This window comes from Schistocerca nitens, chromosome 2, assembly GCF_023898315.1.
Source record: "Schistocerca nitens isolate TAMUIC-IGC-003100 chromosome 2, iqSchNite1.1, whole genome shotgun sequence".
In the NCBI taxonomy this organism is placed as follows: Eukaryota; Metazoa; Arthropoda; class Insecta; order Orthoptera; family Acrididae; genus Schistocerca; species Schistocerca nitens.
Genome location: NC_064615.1, coordinates 889,782,838 through 889,804,442, shown reverse-complemented (window position 1 = coordinate 889,804,442; position 21,605 = coordinate 889,782,838). Strand labels below are relative to the sequence as shown.

General features: G+C 40.5%; 1 protein-coding gene across 1 annotated transcript in view; it reads left to right on the top strand.

Annotated features, from left to right (window-relative positions):
- Nucleotides 1–21,605, top strand: part of LOC126237201 (NFX1-type zinc finger-containing protein 1-like) — a 383,285-nt gene that overhangs the window by 155,935 nt on the left and 205,745 nt on the right. Inside the window, exons 4-5 of the mRNA XM_049947081.1 lie at nucleotides 5,728–5,811; nucleotides 7,505–7,776. Coding sequence (XP_049803038.1) covers nucleotides 5,728–5,811; nucleotides 7,505–7,776 — 356 coding nt within the window. The remainder of the gene's footprint in view (nucleotides 1–5,727; nucleotides 5,812–7,504; nucleotides 7,777–21,605) is intronic.

Sequence of the window (21,605 nt, the reverse complement as noted above, 5' to 3'; positions counted from 1 at the left end):
GCGTGAGAAAATTAACTCCTATTACATAAAATGATTGATGTAGTATAATAATAGTAATTCGGAGTAGGTATTAAAATTCATGGAGAAGAAGTAAAAACTTTGAGGTTTGCCGATGACATTGTAATTCTGTCAGAGACAGCAAAGGACTTGGAAGAGCAGTTGAACGGAATGGACAGTGTCTTGAAAGGAGGATATAAGATGAACATCAACAAAAGCAAAACGAGGATAATGGAATGTAGTCAAATTAAGTCGGTTGATGCTGAGGGAATTAGATTAGGAAATGAGACACTTAAAGTAGTAAAGGAGTTTTGCTATTTAGGGAGTAAAATAACCGATGATGGTCGAAGTAGAGAGGATATAAAATGTAGACTGGCAATGGCAAGGAAAGCGTTTCTCAGGAAGAGTAATTTGTTAACATCGAGTATAGATTTAGGTGTCAGGAAGTCGTTTCTGAAAATATTTGTATGGAGTGTAGCCATGTATGGAAGTGAGACATGGACGATAACTAGTTTGGACAAGAAGAGAATAGAAGCTTTCGAAATGTGGTGCTACAGAAGAATGCTGAAGATAATGTGGGTAGATCACGTAACTAATGAGGAGGTATTGAATAGGATTGGGGAGAAGAGAAGTTTGTGGCACAACTTGACTAGAAGAAGGGATCGGTTGGTAGGACATGTTTTGAGGCATCAAGGGATCAAAAATTTAGCATTGGAGGGCAGCGTGGAGGGTAAAAATCGTAGAGGGAGACCAAGAGATGAATACACTAAGCAGATTCAGAAGGATGTAGGTTGCAGTAGGTACTGGGAGATGAAGAAGCTTGCACAGGATAGAGTAGCATGGAGAGCTGCATCAAACCAGTCTCAGGACTGAAGACCACAACAACAACAACAATGACTTCTTTATTAATTGGCAGTCAGCTCTGTGATTACAATCAGTGAACTTGAAAATTTTCAAGTAACTTGAATCTGTGATTGAAGTTATGAAATTAATTTTATTCAACTCTCTTTCTTTTTGTTAGGGACTGGACTGTGTGTCTTTTGTGGCTGTGCCTTCTGTGTTGTAGGCTTCTGAAAAGTCTTTGCATTTCATTGTGTATCTTCTGTTCCCAAAACGACTGAAAAGGTTACTTACAAGTTAATAATAAAGTTTCCATAATTCAGCCACCATTTAACAGCTGTTCAGATAAGCTTCCTTGAGGACTTCTCTACTGTGAAAGTGTTATATCGCCCTTCATAGTCAGTTACATGAGACCAAATAAGAAAAATAACCTTGTTCACATTTTCCTTGATCACGCCAAGGACTTTGATTAAGTAGATTATGAATCTTGTTAGGAACTAAGATGGCTTGGTGTTAAGGCCGTTTCTTTTGTCATGGATGGAGTATAACCATAAAAATAGGGAACAGAGGGTCACATTACCAAATGATACAACAGGAATAAGACAACATTCAAAGTGGAGAAACCCTTATTATGATCCCCTGTGGCAAGATGGTGTCCAAGTTGAAAGTGTATCATGTGTCTCCACGAAAAAATGTAAATTTCAGTAGTAACAGGAAAACATGTGCATGTTGTAAGAATGAAATACTGAACGAACGGATATCCAGTCTACAGTTGACAATCCACACTCAAAAGGTGGAAATAAGTAAAATACAATCTGAAAAATGTGAGACGCTAATGAAGAAAGACGATTTGGTCTCGAGAAAATGGAAGACAATGACTGAAGGAAGTTGTACTCAGAGGGTAAAAGATCTGAAACACAGTGAAAATTTAGTGCAAAAAAAAAAAAAAATCTTTTGCAGTGCTTTCTGCCGTTGATTCAGTCAAGATGTAGGAAAGGGTTCAAAAGTTGGAAAACAAAGTAGGCAAACCGTTGCTCGTTGTAAGTAGGTCAACAGTGAAAATACTGCATCAGGAGATATTCTAAAAACTCCGAAAATAAGTGTGCACATCTACACTACCACAGACTTCAGTGCAACAAAGGAAACTACATCAAAAAACGCATCTCCAGTGAAACTGCAAACTGAAGAACATTTAGAATACGTGCGGCAAAAAAACAACGCTAGTCAGGTGAGAAGAAGAACCTTAAATCCTACGGTTACAAAAAGTGTGAAACACAAAACAATCTGTGTGTTAGGTGATAGTCATGGCCGTGAAATTTCTGCAATGTTGATGAGAACATGTAGTTTCAAGGCACCTGGTTTCATAAAGCCAGGGGCTCTGTTGAGTGAAATAATGGACCTAGCAACGTCAAGTGATGTAGCTAGTTTGAATAAAGACGATTTTGCCGTGTTAATAGGGGGATCAAACGATGTCTATAGAAATGAGACATACAAGGTTATTACAGAAATGTGAAAATGTTTAAATAATTTAACCCACACAAATGTACTCATTGTGAACATCCCACATCGTCATGATTTACCACCCTGGTCGTGTGTGAACTGCGAAATTAATGTTGCAAACAAGTGTATCACTGAAATATGCACTCACTTTAAGAATATCGATGTTGTAGATATAAACAGATTGGAACGAAGGTTACATACAGTCCATTTAAATACACCAGGAAAGAAATTACTAACACTAGAATTTTTAATCTCTTACTGGCGAAGGAAAACTGGGAAAGCATGCCACTCAGAACAATGTTGATAGCATCTACATGAGTTTTCAGAGCATCTTTCTTCACTATTTTAATGTAGCATTTTCAAAAGTAGTAAAAACAGTAAAACCTAACAATAATAAGCAATGGGGAACTAAAGGCATAAAAATTTCCAGTGAGAGAAGCGGATTTCTGCAGTACTGTTGTAAGAAATATATAGTAACCCAAGAATTCGCAGATTATTCAAAAGAATCTATGGTAGACTAGTCAAAGAGGCAAAAATGATGTGGAATGTCAATTTGATAAGAAACTCATCTAACAAAATGCGATCCACAAGGAAAGTTATAAAGAAAGAAACTTGTAGTTCAGCTCCTAAGAAAAAGAATGCATCATTAACGCTAGAAGGCTCAAAAGTCACAGACTCAAATTCAGTTGTGGAAAAATTCAATGAATACTTCACTAGCTGAAGACCTTATTCAAGTACATTGTTAAGGACCAGTCCCAAGTTTCTCCAGCAAGTCAGTGATCTTGACTGCTTCTATGTATGTTTATGAAACAAACCCGAATGAAATTATAAATCAGATTAAATCATTAAGCAATAAAATGTCAAGTAGTCTTGATGAAGTACCTGATCATATTAAAAGCATGTGCTCACCACATAGCAAACCCCTTTGCAAAAATTTACAACCTCTCTTTAAAAACTGGTGTATTTCCAGATATTTTTAAAATAGCAGAAGTCTCACCACAGCTAAAAAAAGGTTCTTCTTATTTTTAAAATAGCAGAAGTCTCACCACTGCTAAAAAAAAGGTTCTTCTGAAAAAATATCAAACTACCGACCCATGTCACAGAAAGTTCCTTCTCAAAAATTCTAGAAAAACTCTTCTATGGCAAACTTTTAGGTTTCATAAATAAATATGCACCTCTTACAGTACAACAACATGGTTTTAGAAAGTCTAAATCCACACAGGCAGCAATTTTCGAATTCTTAGACTGCATTTTAAAATCCCTTACCAACATAAATTAGCTGCAGGTATTTTTCTAGATCTATCAAAAGCCTTTGATGTCCTGGAGCATAACATTCTGGTCTAAAGATTAGAAAGACAAGGAGTCAGAGGTGTAGCACATAGCTGGTTGTGTTCATACCTAGAAAACTGCAGGCAGAAGTATCACTTCAGTATGAACTCAACAAAATGAATAAAACAAGAAACAGCTCCTATCGTTCTTGCGAATTCCCAATAAAATATGGTGTACTGCTGGGCTGAATCTTAGGTCCACTACTCTTCTTGATTTATGTGGGCGACTTAGTTGAATATATGAGCCCCACAAAAACTATCCTGTTTGCCGATGACACCAGCATATTGCTCACTGGATCCAGTCCAGAAACTTTGCAGTCCACAGCAGAAAGTTCTATGAAAAGACTTCCTGAGTGGTTCACAAAAAACAGACTCATTATAAATACTGAAAAAACTGTGTGTGGCGATTTCATTAAATTCCTTCAACTAATCAAATGTCTATTCAGGCACAATTAAAAAATGATCCCCTAGAAAAAGTAAGTGTCACAAAATTTTTGGGTCTATGGGTTCAGAAAGACTTAAAGTGGGACACACATATAAATAACTTGTCTAGGAAAAGTATCATCTGTGTGCTATGGCCTAAGAATTTTAAAGGCTACAACAAGCAAAACAATAGTACTGCAGGCATACTATGCACAGTTCCACTCACTAGTATGATATGGGATCCTTTTTCTGGGGATACTCAACTCACAGTGTAAAGGTTTTTAGAATGCAAAAAAGAGCTCTTAAGAATAATTTGTGGCCTTAAAAAGATGAAGTCATGTCAATCCCATTTTACTGAGCTTTGTGTCCTAAATGTTCCAAGTTTATTAATTTATGAAACTATTTTGTTCACTAGGGACTATCTCCTGAAAACAGGCAAACTGCTACAGAACAAAAATGTACACAACTATAGTACCAGAGGGAAATCAAATAGACATCAAAATGTCACAGAGCAACCAGCTATCAGAGGAGCATAATTAACATTGGTGTAATACTACACAATAAGATACCAGAGGAAATAAAAAATGCTACTCATCCAATATTTAAAGCTAAACTAAAGGCATTTCTAATAAAACACTGTTTCTATTCTGTCAGAGAATTTCTGAATAGGGAACAAAATTAATTGTAATAGGTACCCATTTTTAATTTGCCTACTATTTTGCTAATACTATGTATTATTGTAACTTATCTTTGACATGTCCAATATCAATTGTACAATTTGTGCTGTATGATAAAACTGGACCAATAAAAAATCAAATCGAATCAAATTTAGTATGTGACCTGCTCCTGTTTTATCACCTATACAAATGTTATTGGAGAACGTAAAAAACTGTAACACAAGTTATTATTCATCAGAACAACAGTGGAATGCACTCACAACTGGTTCTCAACTAACAGATAGTAGCTTAATCTTACAAAATGTTGTGTTATGAAATTCCAAACAAATAACTTTCTTGTCCCAGAATTAGAACTAAAGGGGCATACACTGAAGAAGGCTCTATGTCTGAAGTTTCTCAGTTCCATCTGCTGTGAACTTGAAAGCTCTCTATTGTGGTGACCTACATATAGGATTGCTATCGTACTTTGTATACTTTCATGAAGTACTGTCCTGTTGCATAATCTTTAGAGGTGGTTGTTTTTCTGTGTGACCATAAGCATAGAGCAATTGATTTTACCATCTTTTGAGTGACTTGGGTTTACTTTTCATCCAGGGTTCTTTATTACCACAGTTAGCCTGATTATCATTCATTCTTTCTTTCTCTCTTTAGCTTCGGACACAGGGAATGTTTGATATCCAGATTTGACTGTGACTGCTCTTTTTAGAAAAGAACATAACCTCCCCCCCCCCCCCCCTTCTCTTTCTTTCTTTCTTTGTGTTTTTCAAAACGTTGAAAGCATAATGTAGCCAAGTGGCATAATTGTTATATGGTTAGATGTCTGGATTTACCTAGTGAACCTGTCAGCTTTTTTGATAATATTCAGGTGATGTAAACTATTTTGAAAATACATTGAGAGAAATTTTTGTTGAAGAATAGCTTAATGAACTTTGCCATTGATTGAATTCCTCTTTTCTTTTCAGTAATAGTTGAGGAAGCAGCGGAAGTACTGGAGTCCCATGTTGTTGTCTCTTTGACAAAGGACTGTGAACATCTTATTCTCATAGGTGTGTATGAGTACTGTTCAGTTTTTTTGACTGTTTCTGATAGTTCAGGTAGATTATTGTGTGGTGAATAGCTTCTTACTGTTTATATTGTAGCTCACGGTTATTCAGTGATGATTTCATTGAACAGGTCACCAGAATATTTCATATACTGTTGTGTAATCTACACTCCTGGAAATTGAAATAAGAACACCGTGAATTCATTGTCCCAGGAAGGGGAAACTTTATTGACACATTCCTGGGGTCAGATACATCACATGATCACACTGACAGAACCACAGGCACATAGCCACAGGCAACAGAGCATGCACAATGTCGGCACTAGTACAGTGTATATCCACCTTTCGCAGCAATGCAGGCTGCTATTCTCCCATGGAGACGATCGTAGAGCAGCTGGATGTAGTCCTATGGAACGGCTTGCCATGCCATTTCCACCTGGCGCCTCAGTTGGACCAGCGTTCGTGCTGGACATGCAGACCGCGTGAGACGACGCTTCATTCAGTCCCAAACATGCTCAATGGGGGACAGATCCGGAGATCTTGCTGGCCAGGGTAGTTGACTTACACCTTCTAGAGCACGTTGGGTGGCACGGGATACATGCGGACGTGCATTGTCCTGTTGGAACAGCAAGTTCCCTTGCCGGTCTAGGAATGGTAGAACGATGGGTTCGATGACGGTTTGGATGTACCGTGCACTATTCAGTGTCCCCTCGACGATCACCAGTGGTGTACGGCCAGTGTAGGAGATCGCTCCCCACACCATGATGCCGGGTGTTGGCCCTGTGTGCCTCGGTCGTATGCAGTCCTGATTGTGGCGCTCACCTGCACGGCGCCAAACACGCATACGACCATCATTGGCACCAAGGCAGAAGTGACTCTCATCGCTGAAGACGACACGTCTCCATTCGTCCCTCCATTCACGCCTGTCGCGACACCACTGGAGGCGGGCTGCACGATGTTGGGGCGTGAGCGGAAGACGGCCTAACGGTGTGCGGGACCGTAGCCCAGCTTCATGGAGACGGTTGCGAATGGTCCTCGCCGATACCCCAGGAGCAACAGTGTCCCTAATTTGCTGGGAAGTGGCGGTGCGGTCCCCTACGGCACTGCGTAGGATCCTACGGTCTTGGCGTGCATCCGTGCGTCGCTGCGGTCCGGTCCCAGGTCGACGGGCACGTGCACCTTCCGCCGACCACTGGCGACAACATCGATGTACTGTGGAGACCTCACGCCCCACGTGTTGAGCAATTCGGCGGTACGTCCACCCGGCCTCCCGCATGCCCACTATACGCCCTCGCTCAAAGTCCGTCAACTGCACATACGGTTCACGTCCACACTGTCGCGGCATGCTACCAGTGTTAAAGACTGCGATGGAGCTCCGTATGCCACGGCAAACCGGCTGACACTGACGGCGGCGGTGCACAAATGCTGCGCAGCTAGCGCCATTCGACGGCCAACACCGCAGTTCCTGGTGTGTCCGCTGTGCCGTGCGTGTGATCATTGCTTGTACAGCCCTCTCGCAGTGTCCGGAGCAAGTATGGTGGGTCTGACACACCGGTGTCAATGTGTTCTTTTTTCCATTTCCAGGAGTGTAAATTCCTCAGATTTGTTGGAAATGGATTTTGTTAAAAGCAATGACTGTGTATAATTGATTATTTCTAAGGTATCTTTGATCTCGATGAAAAACTATTACTTTTCAGGTGATCACAAACAACTGCGACCTTCAACTGCAGTCTATGAGCTAGGAAAAAAATTTAATTTTGACATTTCATTGTTTGAAAGGATGCTGCGGAATGGGATGCATTATGATTGTTTAGAAGTTCAGCACAGGATGAGACCAGATATAGCAAACCTTATCACGCCAACAATTTATCCAACATTAAGAAGTGCTCCATCTGTTTTTCATTATAAAAACGTGAAAGGTGTCACAAAAAACCTTTTTTTCATTGACCACAGATTTCATGAAGAAGAGGTAAGTGATATAAGTTTGGTAAGGTAAAGTTCTTGTAGGATGTAAGTAATATAGCAGGGAACATAACAAAATGCCATATAATACAGGTTTTGACTTGTCAACTTGCACTTAATGAAGACTGAAAAGTATGCTAGCTTTTGGACAAATCTTATTGTGAGTGTTCTCTCTCTCTCTCTCTCTCTCTCTCTCTCTCTCTCACACACACACACACACACACACTTATACGTCTGTATTGTGCTGCATCAGGCAGCTGTACGTGTGTGTGTGTGTGTGTGTGTGTGTGTGTGTGTGTGTTTTCGTGTATTATAAAAATTATAAATTGACCTAAAGACTTTAATTAAACTAAAAAATGAAAACACGTGGCATATATGCAAATGGAAGTCTGATACTTCCCTGTGCTGTTTACATGCAAGGAATAAAACACATTGCTACATTTCAGGTCTTATGAAATTGTGAGCCCATTTTTCTGTTAAAAGTTGAAGAGACAGAAAAGAAAAAATATACTTAACCCAAATAGATTAGTGAAGGAATATGTATAGAAAGATTTTCCTGAATTACTTTAAGTGAATGCTTTGTTGGTCCCTTGTACCACGCCATAACCTATTTGTTTTATGTAGTTTTACAACAGAGTTTCTTCTCTACCCTTTATGACATCATTCTGAATAAAATATTTAACTTTGTGTCAGAAGTTTCTGTAATTAGCATGATTAATGTTCCCAAACTGAGTTTATTTTTCCAAAATAAATGAATAACATTGTTGTAAACTTATGAGACAGAATTGCTGGCCAGTTGCATAACTTGAAAAGAAATGTCAGTACTGCCACTAGGTGCACATAAGTGTGTACACTATCCTAGGTTTTGGAACTAACTGTGACTGGCCCTCCTAAATTCCTAAATTCTTCACACCTAATGTAGATATCCATAACATGATCATTCAGCGGAGTTGGATTGGTTGTTAGTGTCACCTGTTTTCGGTGAGTGAATTCAACTTCATACCACATTGGAAGTGTTAGTGAAGCAAGTGTAGACGACCCCAGCGATCACCTTTTGTATTGTATATTTACCTCGAGGCAGGCCACTTACATACATTGAGTTGACCACTTTAATGCAACAACTGTGCCTCCCTTATCTCGTACTTGGGGACTGCAATGCACACCATCTTCTGTGGGAGAATACCACTTTGACAGGGGCCTTTTCATTGACCAGCTTCTTACAGACCATGATCTATGTGTATTCCTATCCACTCCAGTGTCACCCATGACATCTTTTCAGCTATTTACGTTACGATCTCTTTGCCTAATCTCTTGGCTTCACTACACTGGTCACTATATGATGATCTTCAGGACAGTGAGCACATTTTGGTGATCCTGTGACTTCCTTGCCACTGCCTGATAGACCGATTACCATGTTGGTTGCTTGAGATACCCAAATGGCAGTTGTATGTATCTGCCATTAGCTTCCCCACCTCTCTGGCCATCTGCTGACGGCTGCGCCAGTGCCGTTCTGCCCATGTGGGCAATTGCTGACGGCACGCCACATTTTAACGTCCTGTCCAGATTTTAATACACTGCGCATTGATCTTGGCCTGCCAAGTGCTCTGGATGAAATTTTAGTGGATGACCCAGGAGCAGCTGCTCGCGTTCTTCGTTCTATCCACTTGACAATCCTGTCTAAGGACATTTGATTATGCTGTTTTCTTTTAATCCCTTGTCTGTTAATTTGCTTTTATAGTGTTGTCCTTTTTAGTTGCTGTTTTAACATTGTGCCTCGCAGTGCATTCATAATTTAGTCTGGGCGCTAATGACCACTGTAGTTGTGCACCCTAAAACAACAAAAGAAAACAAACCTCTCTGGCTGATTGCATTGATGAGGCTGTGCAAGATGCTGTGACGCAATCATTCATGCACAACAAAGACGGTCAGAAATATAGCTTTCGGCTAGTGAGGCCTGTGTCAAAATTAGTTGACACACACACACACACACACACACACACACACACACACACACATGTACACACTCATGCAAACGCAACTCACACACACGACTGCAGTCTCAGGCAACTGAGACCACACTGTGAGCAGCAGCACCAGTGCCTGATGGGAGTAGTGACTCAGTGGGGGTAAGGAAGAGGCAGTGGGGGGGGGGGGGGGGGAGTGATGTGCTGTTGGGGAGCACACAGGGATGAGGTGGAAAGGGGTAGGGCAGATATGTGCAGTTGGGAGGTTGATCGAGGGCAGCGGCGATGTGATGGAGGGGGGAGGGGGGATAGCAGAAAAGGAGAAGTACAAAGACTAGGTGCAATGGAGGAATGAGGGCTGTGTTGTGCTGGAATGGAAACAGGAAAGGGGCTGGATGGGAGATGACAATTACTAATGTAGGTTGAGGCCAGGAGGGCTTTTAAAGGCTAGTTACATGCAAAAGCTTAATGTTCTCTGCATCCATGCCCACACCTCTTGGAGTCTGGGTCACACTTATTTTCTCTATAGCGAAGTGTTTAAGGAGAATCTGGTTAGAGGTTGTACCTAAACCATCTTCACTCACAATCTGTCACCTCAATGTTGTTCATATCACTTTTACTTTACTTAAGCTTTACGGTTATCTTCTCATGTTTTCTTGCTGCAGTGGACCAGCTATGCACTGCCACTAATTGTACTGTGGGACTTTGTTTCCACGTGCAGAGGATTGAGGACTACTTAGAGAGTCACATCTATGCCAAATCACTACAAAACGGAATAAATGCCTTTTAAGGGAACTCTTCTATGTTCGGTATTTACAACATTTGGTGACAAATCTCTTATTACACAGAACAACATAGCAGAAGTGAATTTCAGAACAGTACACAAGAGAATGACATTTCTCCACAGCTGCTATCAGCTGTTTTCTAGGTGTTTACATTGTTGGCAGAGGTGCTTCCTCTGTGCCTTACAAAGCACCACCAACCTGTGATTCCAAAGTATAAACACCACCTCCAAAGCAGGTAGAGGCTCTTGACAGCATTGTGCGTTGCTGATGTCCTGCGCCCCCTCTTCTCACATTGTTTCTGCACAAACTAAAACTGAAGCCCACACAATGAATATTGTTTATATGCTAACTACTGAAACAGCATTTTTACCTTAAAATCTTTCATACGATTGTGAAGAAGAGGTGGAACATGCTGTGACACCACAGTATCAACTAGGACTTGGACCAATACAGCTTGGACTATGGTTGCCATGTGTATGGCTCGGCAGTGCCTTCAGCTTTGCAGTTGTTAGACCCAGTCTCATAGACAGTCTCTTTGCCGAAGTGGGATCTTCCCTCGTCAGTTCCAATGGTACCAACTCTTGATCTCCTCTGCAGTTACAATAGAAAGTTGAAAGTTGCCAGTTCTGGATGGAACCCCACTTCAGTTTTGCAGAGAGTGTTCTACATCATTGACTCCTTACTTAGTTTGCATTTACCACAAATCTCTTGACCAAGGCAATGTGCCAAGTGATTGGAAAAAAAGCACAGTTGACTTCGGTATATAAGAAGACTGGCTCGAAGACTTCTTAAGTATTAGGACCCAGTATGTTGTCCTCGACAGCGAGTGTTTATCAGAAACATGGTTTACATCAGGAGTGCCCCAGGGAAGTGTGATAGGACTGCTGCTATTTTCTATAAACTTAAATGATCTGGCAGACAGGGTGTGCAGCAATCTGTGGTTGTTCGCTGATGATGCTGTGGTGTACAGGAAGGTATCGAAGACAAATGACTGTAGGTTGATGCAAGATGAACTAGACAAAATTTCTAGTTATTGTGAAGAATGGCAGCTGCCTCTTAATGTAGAAAAATGTAAGTTAATGCGGATGAGTAGGAAAAACAAACCTGCAATGTTCAGGTACAGCATTAGTAGTGTCCTGCTTGACAGTCATGTCATTTAAATATCTGGACGTAATGTTGTACAGCGATGTGAAATGGAACAAGCATGTGAGGACTGTGTTGGGGAAGGCAAATGATCGACTTAGGTTTAATGGAGAATTTTAGGAATGTGTAGTTCATGCGTGAAGGAGACTGCATATAGGATACTAGTGCAACCTGTTCTTGAGTACTGCTAGTGTGTTTGGGATCCACACCAGGTCGGATTGAAAGAAGACGTTGAAGCAAAGTAGAGGTGAGCAGCTATATTTGTTACCAGTGCATTCAATCAGCATGCAAGTGTTGTAGATATGCTTTGGGAATCCCTGGAGGGAAGAAGACATTTATTTAGAAGAACACTACTTAGGAAGTTTAGAGAGCCAGCATTTGAAGCTGACTGCAGAACGATCCTACTGCTACCAGCACACATTTTGTGTAGGGACCATGAAGATAAGATATGAGAAATTAGGGCTCGTAGGGAGGCATACAGACAGTCATTTTTCCCTCACTCTATCTGCAAGTTGAACAGGAAAGGAAATGACTAGTTGTGGTACAAGGTACCCTCTGTCATGCACGAACCAGTGGCTAGCAGAGTATGTACGTAGATGTAGAAGTAGATGTATGCTTGCCCATGGGTGTAATTAGCTATTGGAATGAGCCCACCAGCTTGCTCCTTCTCCAGCCTGCTCTGCTTGTTTACTGGTTTGCTAAGCTAGACTGTTGTGGAAGCGCCATCCTTGTTGCTATCTTGTAGGCTTCCTGGAAATTTGTAGTGCAGTGTATTGTCACTAGACTTCAGGGACATTCACTTAGCATTGTGGTACATGCAAAATATTTTGTCCATTCAGTTAGTAGTGTGGTGCAGGTACAATTGTTGTCAACATACACAAACTATATTGCCCACTTTCTTGTCAGTAGACATATTATTTTTGTGTAAGATTTTATTTTGGAAATAAGCAAACTTTTTGCTCAGCTGAAGAAGCAATTTTGAGGTCAGCAGTTAAAATGAATCTGATAATGATTCATTACCACGACCAAGTTCTGTGGCACAACAATCAACTTCTGCAGGCCACTTCACTTGATGACTTCAGATGCACCAACATCTACAGGCACACCAATATTTTCTGACCATTCACCAGTACCAGACTCAGGATTATCTGATGACTTCATCTGAAGATGAGGGGGCCAACAAAGATGGATCCATGCCTCCACATATAAAACAAACTGATATGGTCAAGTAACAACACCAGCCATGGAAACACCAGCTTTTGTCCACAGATTTCGGTCTGAAAACTGCCATTGATACAAGAAGTTTCTTTAGCTTCCCCCTCTTTGTAAGAGAAGAAATTGTGACTCTTATTTGTAACAAAACATAAATATTTTACTCGAAGCTCTGAACATTTAATAGACATAACAAAGAAAGAGTGGACAGACCTAATATCAAATAAGTTTTTTTATTTTTTGTAGTTATGTGTCAAATTATGACAATGCTAAAAAATGTCATTATCAGAGTACTGGCCAAAACATCCACTTCTGGAAACTCCTTTTTTTTTTTTTTTTTTTTTTTTTTTTTTTTTTTTTTTTTTTTTTTTTTGCGAGATAAATATTTATCTATCCTAAGATTTTTACACTTCAGTCATAATACTCTAAAAATAGACTACTTGTCCAAACTTCATCCCATTTTTGATCGCCTTTGAAGTGTTTTCAAACAACATTGATACCCTTGTGAAAACCTGTGCATGGATGGGTCACTCCTTCTGTTGAAAGAGAGACTAAAATTAAAACAGTATATCGCAGCAAAATGAAATCATTTTGGAATCAAAATATTGTTGATTTGTGATGTTCAGACAAATTATGTTTTGGGACTTTATCATTCTTTGTGGAAATGATACAAATGTCACCAAATACAATCTCAGGGTCTCTAGATTTATCATCACAACTTTAATTGAGCCATATTTACAGGAGGGGCAAACCTTATTTTGTGATATTTGGTACTCGAGCACAACACACTTCTGTTGGCTGTATCATTGGGCAACTAATGCTTGTGGTACAGTTGTGGCACGACAGAAACTACATACCAAAAATGGCAGAGAAATTTCATAAAGGAGAACTGACATTCAAGTCTGTTTCAGAGCTAATTTTGACAATGAGATGGCGTGACAGAAGGGATGTCTAAATGTCATCAGCTTTTCATTCAGAAGACATCTGAGAGATTAAAAAAACACTACAGAACAAGTTCGAAATGTGGGGAACCTTTGTTTCTAATTGATTGCACCAAGTCAGTGAGAAGTGTTCACTGGAGTGATATGATCATGAAAACTGTGGAGTGCATTGGGAAGAGCACCAAATGTTAACAAAAAATTTTCGTCCACCTAATAGGCAAGACATCTTCAATGCATTTTGTCTGCACAAATTGTCATCTGCTTAGCTGCCATATGTTAATTTCCAGTTAGGCATGATTCAGGAAATATTGGCAAAACACAAAGCCAACAAAAGAAGTCTGAGTGGGGGTTGCAGCCGAATTGACATCCCATAAAGGCTGACTGCTAGACTTTGATATTCCTGGACAACTGCCGAAGTATGCAACATGTGTTGTTTGCAGGAAAAAATACAACAATTGAATTTTCTGTAAAGCCTGCAAGCAAATAATGTGTGCATTTACCTGTCTTGCTATGTGTCTTCAAGTCAAAAACATATCTCCTCATGCTGATATGTAAGTTATATATCAACGTTGCGTGCATAAAGATTATGCCTATATTTGTGTATAAAAACCAAAGATAAGCAGCAGACTCTTGTTTATTTCAGTGCTGCCAGATAATACATAATTATATGAGTAGTGTGTCTAATATTACTTCAGAAACTGAGTTGATTTCTGCTGTGTCAGTTCATTAATAATGTTAATAATATATCTAATGTTTGTTTGAAATGGATTGCACCACGTGTGTGTGTGTGTGTGTGTGTGTGTGTGTGTGCGCGCGCGTGTGTTTGTGTGCGCGCGCGTGTGTTGCTGCGACACCAGTGTTCGTATAAAATAAACTTTTAGTGTGCCTTTATACACACACACGCACGCGCACACACACACACACACACACACACACACACACACACAATTTTTTTTTTTTTTGCATCACCTCGCTTTCGAGAGTTCCGGAACGTGTACAGAAAATTGGAATAGAGATCAACATAAACATCATTTCCGCCCTCTTTATGGTTCATGAAAACCGCGTATTGCCTGTTGTACCACCATGCAGCGAAACCTTCAGAGGTGGTGGTCCAGATTGCTGTACACTCTGGTACCTCTAATACCCAGTAGCACATCCTCTTGCATTGATGCATGCCTGCCCCATCGTGGAATACTATCTACAAGTTCATCAAGGCACTGTTGGTCCAGATTGTCCCACTCAACGGCTATTCGGCATACACCCCTCAGAATGATTGGTGGGTCACATCATCCATAAACAGGCCTTTTCAATCTATCCCAGGCATGTTCGATAGGGAGAACATGCTAACCTGTCTAGTCGAGCAATGTCGTTATCCTGAAGGAAGTCATTCACAAGATGTGCATGATGGAGGTGCAAATTGTCTTCCATGAAGACAAATGCCTCGTCAATATGCTGCTGATATGGGTGCACTATCGGTCGGAGGATGACATTCACGTATCGTTCAGCCATTACTGCGCCTTCCATGACCACCAGCAGCATACGTCGGCCCGACATAATGGCACCCCAAAACAGCAGGACCTTGGCTGCACTCGCTGGACAGTGTGTCTAAGGCGTTCAGCCTGACCGGGTTGCCTCAAAACAAGTCTCCGATGATTGTCTGGTTGAAGGCATATGTGACACTCACTGGTGAAGAGGACGTGATGCCAACACGAGCCGTGTACCTCTTTCCTGGTGGAATAACTGGAACTGATCCACTGTCGGACCCCCTCCGTCTAATAGGAGCTGCTCATCCATTGTTGTTTACATCTTTGGGCGGGTTTAGTGACATCTCTGAACAGTCAAAGGGACTGTGTCTGTGATACAATATCCACATTCAATGTCTGTCTTCAGGAGTTCTGGGAACTGGGTTGAACAAAATTTTTTTTTAATGTGTGTGTTTGAGCAGTTACAATAGTGAATGTAACATATAATAGAAATATTATGTGTCACTAGTATAAAATACCAAAAACTAGCAAATAATGAATATATCAGTGATTATGATGGTTATAACTGGCATAATCTAAAGGGGCGATATGCGACCCTGAACTGCCATTCAGGGGGCCCAGTCAGCCAGCCAGCTGCACCTCCAGTCAGCCAGCCAGCTGCACCTCCAGTCAGCCAGCCAGCTGCACCTCCTGTCACAATGTCACCCACCAAGCTCTTGGTGCCCATATTTAAGAGTTAACTGTGTCCTCCGTTTTAATAACCAGGTTTCCCTTAACCGTGTTTTAATATGTAGTGACTCAGTGAGCTGTTTCCAGCACACTGACTCGTCACCCTGTGGTGTCTGCTATTCACAATCTTCTTGCCAAACTCAGTTGTACTGACTTCTTGGTTATCACTCTCTGGACCCCAAGTCATGTGGGTATCCCAAGGAAATGATCTGGCCAACTGCCTTGCTAGAGAAATGACTAATCACACCCATTCACCACAAGTAGTGGCTTTGTGGGTGCTCTTCCCCCTCCAGTAAACTTTGCACTGTTAGGAAACTACTAGTGCTTGCCTCTCCTCCTTCCATTCCTCCTAGAAGGAATCCACCATTGTAAATCACCTCTGCATTAGTCCTGACTGACTGACCTATAGTTTTATTTTATGTAATAAGCCACCCACAAATTTTGGTTGTGGAACCTTGCAGACAGATGTTTGTATCCTGGTATAATGCTCCGTCCCCTTGGCTCTCCATACTAAGCATGGTCCACCAAATTCTTTGGCTTTCATGTTGGTGGACGTCTTATGGACAGTTGAACTGATTCTCTGTTTTCTCTGTAACAGTGGTTTCTATTCTCAGTAAATTACATTCAGGGCAGGGGGCTGGGTTGTTGGGGTTGGAAGGATCTCTTGCCATGTGCTCAGTGTAGTGGGATCCTCTAATCTGCCTCTTTTACCAGATGTCAGTGTTATCACTCTTTCCTGCTGTTGTAATTCCTTTTGGATGTGGTTTGCCTTTCTTTCTGTCAAACCTCATTTTCCATTTCAAGAGTACCCCATTTTACATTTAAGAGTACCCTGTTTTCCATTTTAGGAGTGGCACTCTGTTGAATAGTGGGTGCTCACCCCCTCTTTAACACTTTGCCTATGCTGGAGGGTTGGTAGGATGGCCAGTGGAAGGGTCTTCTCCATTTGCTTACAGAGCCCTTTGGACGCCCAACTGCTACATCAGCTATTTCTCTCATTCTGTTAATGACAGCCCATCTGGTGTTCATCACATTTAAAGAAATTTTGTCATCTCTCTCTCTCTCTATACACAAGGCCCTTTCTAGTGTTATTCAAATTGAGTAGCTTTGTTTTTTTTTATGCTTTACCATTATATTTGACATGAGTCAGTCTTTCTGATTTTATTGTAACATATTTTGGGGCCACTATGGATTCTTTGAGAATCTCAGTTATGCTTTCTAAATTGACTGATAGCTGTTAAGTTAATGGTTTCCATTTTACTTCCTTCTCTCTCTCTACCTATTATCATTAAGTTTGACTTTAACGTTCTTTGTCTGTATTTTATAATCACCTTGCACTAGGTATTTATATCATTGACTGCTAAGCCAAATATCCCAGGTTCACTTCCAGTCACTGCTTATCGTATGAATTAACATCATGGGAAATATACTCATTTTTCCAAAAGTCTTGCCAAAAGAGGGCAGGAGGGCAAGTAGAGGTTAAATGTGGAAAAATTGTCTATGATCAAAGGTATGGGTGTTCAGGATGCAACGGAAACTACTGCATTAGAGATAAAAAAAGTGTGTCAGTGGAAAAGAGTGTGAGAGTGAGAGAAAGGGGGGGGGGGGGGGGGTGAGGCACTTAAATTGTTGTCCCTTCAGATTTTCCAGACTGCCCAGGAGGTTTGTAACAGATGAGGCTTGTGTAATGTTAGAAGTTGGACTGTCATAGGGAATCTGTAGAAGCTTTAAAAAGAGATGAGCAGGTCAAATTAAATTTGTCTAGATTAGTGAACTAAAATGGAAAGAAGACAGTTCACATTAGTGAGCGCTGTAACAAGGGTTGGTATTGTTTTATAAAAAAAGAAAGTTATTGTGAGCAATACAGTGACTGAATTATTCTGAGGAAAAAGAATCCAACACCACTAAATTTTTTTCATCGTGAGATGGTGGGAATGAGGAAGTAATGGGAATATATAGAGAACTGCAGGAATTGCTAAAAGCTGTCAAGAATGAAGAAAAGTTGGTAGCCCTTTGTGGCTGGATTGCTATAATAAGGTATACATTAGGGGGCAGAATTACTTGAGAATTTGGGTTAAAGAAAGGGAGGGGAGAGGGGTTTCTGCGTTTTGGCAGTAAGATTCATTTGGACATGGCTCATAGTCTTCCAGAATCACAACAGAAGAAAATTCGTGCGGAAAAGAGTGAGAGCCGTAGGAAGATATCAGCTGGACTACTATAGTGCGAAGCAAAGATTTACTAATCAAATGCTGGACTTCAAAGCATAACCAGATGATGAAGTTGGTTCCAATCAAAAATTAACAATTTTAAACTGTACATCTAAATTGTGGATGCTGAAGGACACATCCCGAGGCATCAAGAAATCGATAGATTGGTTCTGGATGGAAGTGTGGGGAGTAAAAAGTGTGGAGGTAGCTCAAGACTTGGCTACAGTAAGGAAATTCAAATGAAATAGGTTGCAGGCATGAAGAAGCTTGCACTAGATAGATTAGTGTAGAGAGCAGCATGAAACCAATCTTCTGGCTGGAGTCTGCAAACCGTGAGAAGCAGTGACAATTTTCCAAGCCAGTGAGTGACTAATGGTCTAAGTAAAAATGTTACAATGGGTCACTAGAAGATGCATTGGCCCAGTAGAAGATGTAGGGAATGTAATGAAGAAGGGAATAATATAGGCAGAACAGGACACCACATATAAAGTAATGGCAGGAGCACAAAACTGTGGATAGTTCGGTAAATGCTTCTGCTTATTAAAGAAGAAAGAAAATATATTAATGGTAAGAATGAGATAGGAAGCCTACAAGTGAAATGAACAAGAAGTGCAAACAGCTTAATCAGAATGAATGAGATACAGAAACACATGTAATGAAATATGCCGTGAATTGATTGATCATTTGATTTGATTTAATGAAACTGACAAATTTCAAAAAGTGATTCACTATGAAAAAAGCCACAGATGATTCAACAATCCTCTTTCAGTTAAATATTTCTCTCAATACACTACTCAACACTTTCTACTTTAATTCCATATATTCGTGTCCGCTCTTTCAGTAGATGTTTACTCAACCGGCTCTGCCTCAGCACTGTCTTCATGCAATCGCTACTCACCAGCGTTGTTGGTGTTTTTCACAGCGATGTCCTGTCCGCCAAAAAAAGGCAGGAAACACGGGAAGTTTTAGAAGATAAGGCTCGCCAGCAAGCGTCTACTGCTGGTTAGCTCACTGGCAAGGATTTCGATTACAGTATCCTTCCAGTGGGTAGATGTGAAACCTATTACAATCAGTCTGATGTATACTGAATCTGTAAATTTCTGTCCAGAATAAAGTGTAGAAGAATAGAAAGAAAAATTAAAGGGGCCACAACAGAAGATCTCTTTAGCTGATTTATTAATTTGAAAGAGAAATAAGGATGCTACAAATTTTTGTCCCCCTAGAAAGGCCTTTTGATTGAAAATTAGGAGAAACTCACAAATGGAATGGACAGTATGTTTTGTCATCATGTGTGTTGAGGATAAACAAAGCTGGATAGAGTGTTCTAACTGTACAGTGAATAACAGTAACTTAAAAAAAAAAGCACTATCACAGCCTATTATCAAAGGAGAATCATAGGCCATACAACTCACATATTTGTGGATAATAAAAGAAAAGTGTGTGTTTCTATTACTTAATGAACATTCAAAAATAAATGCTAATACTACAAATACTTTCTATAAGGGTGGCTGCCTTCTTTCTAGCTCCCATGTGTTTCTAAGTTTCAAATTCCTTCCTGTCAAGATCTTGGCTATGAAGTTATGTTGTAATTAGTCTGTGTAGTTGTCAGTGGGTCAAAACTGATTTCTGTAAGGGCGCTTTGGGAGTGTACCAGCATTGCATAGATGACAAATATAATGCTTTCATTAACACATTTCTCATGCTCTTCAAGAGTTGCTTTTCATTAGAATGTTCTAAATGGGGTAATATCAGTAAAAGGCAGGCTGGGTGGCTGGATAGTGGGATAAAGATATCATGTAGAACAAAGTGGGACTTACATCAAAATGTTAGAAGTAGTCACAGTCAAGCTACAGTAGCCCATTACAAACAGTACTGTAAGGTGCTGACAATCTTATTAGATTATGTGATACACAAATTGAATACCTAATTCACAGGATAAAATTGTTTCTCAGTCATTGTCCTATACTCACCTATCCCCTTCCTTGTTTCCAGTCCAGCGCTATACAACCATATATATCTCAGCAACGTAACCACTACCTTTTTACTTCTCTCCTTTTCCAGTACCCCACCTGCCCTCCCTGTAACCTTCCGACTGCACATAGCTGCCCTACCCTCCTTCACCTCATCCCTGTATGCTCCCACAAGCAGCACTGTACTGTTCCCCACCCGTACCCTGCTATTCCTCTCTCTCCCTGCCCCAGCTTCCTCGTTACTCACAGCACTCAGATCACCACCCTGATTGCTTCTCCCATCATGCTGCTACTGCTTGCACCCTGGCCTCAGCAGCTAGAGACTGTGATCATGTGTGCGTGAATTGCGTTTGTTCATGTGTGTGTGTGTGTTTTGGATGAATGCCTTGATGGCCAAAAACGTTACTTGTTTGACAATGTTTTAGCTGTGCCTGTCTGTGACTTAACATCTCCGCTATATGATGAGCAGCAGTCTATCCTTTTCATAATATTGACACTGAATGTTCATTATTTCTCTTTTGTTCATGTACTTATTCCAAGTATTTCTTTCCTCAAGTTTTGATGATCTTATTGAGATCTCGGTTGCTGTCTTACACCAGCTCTAATGTGATAAGATTTGGAGGTTTTACGCACAAGTTTCTCTTTACAGATCGTGTCTTGTCACAGTCTGTTTGACTAACATAGTTGTTTTATTATCCACACCTTATTCATGAAGTATATAAAATGGGGTGATGTGATCATTTGAGTGCTAGGCTTTCTTGAAGTCTGCGTAAGTGACAAGTGTGCGGTTTGACGTTTGGTGTCGCAGTATCATCTTGAGGTTCCATATCTGTTCTGCATATGATTGGCCCAGTCGGTGACCTGCCTGGTATTCACCTGTCAAATATTCTGTCTGTTGCTCCAGTGTGGTAATCAGGGCCCGTGAGAAAACTTTGTAGACAATTGGTAGAAGTGAAATACAGTGGATGGATCCATCTTATCCCCTCTTTTAATGTGGTGGGTGGATCAAAGCATTTTCCGAGTATGCGGTTTTTTGTATTGACAATGATGGCTTGTAATCAGTCAATCAAGAGTTCACCTCTGATCTTGAGCTTTTCTGTGATTATACCATCTTTGCTCGGTGCTTTTGTGTTTTTGAAGTATAAAATGGTGTTTCATATTGCCTCACATATGTGGAAAAGAGTTTTGATTTCGTTCAGTTAAATGAAATTGGGTTTTATCTACAGGTGGTTCACAGTTCTGTAGTTGCTCGAAGTACTGCCTCGGGATTTCGTAGTTGGCTTATGTCCGTCTCACGTGATCCATCAGGGCAATGAAAATGAAGACTGGGTGGATTATAGTTCATTACTTCTTCCCTAAATGTCCTATAAAAATTTCATGTGTTGCTCCTTTTGAAATCAT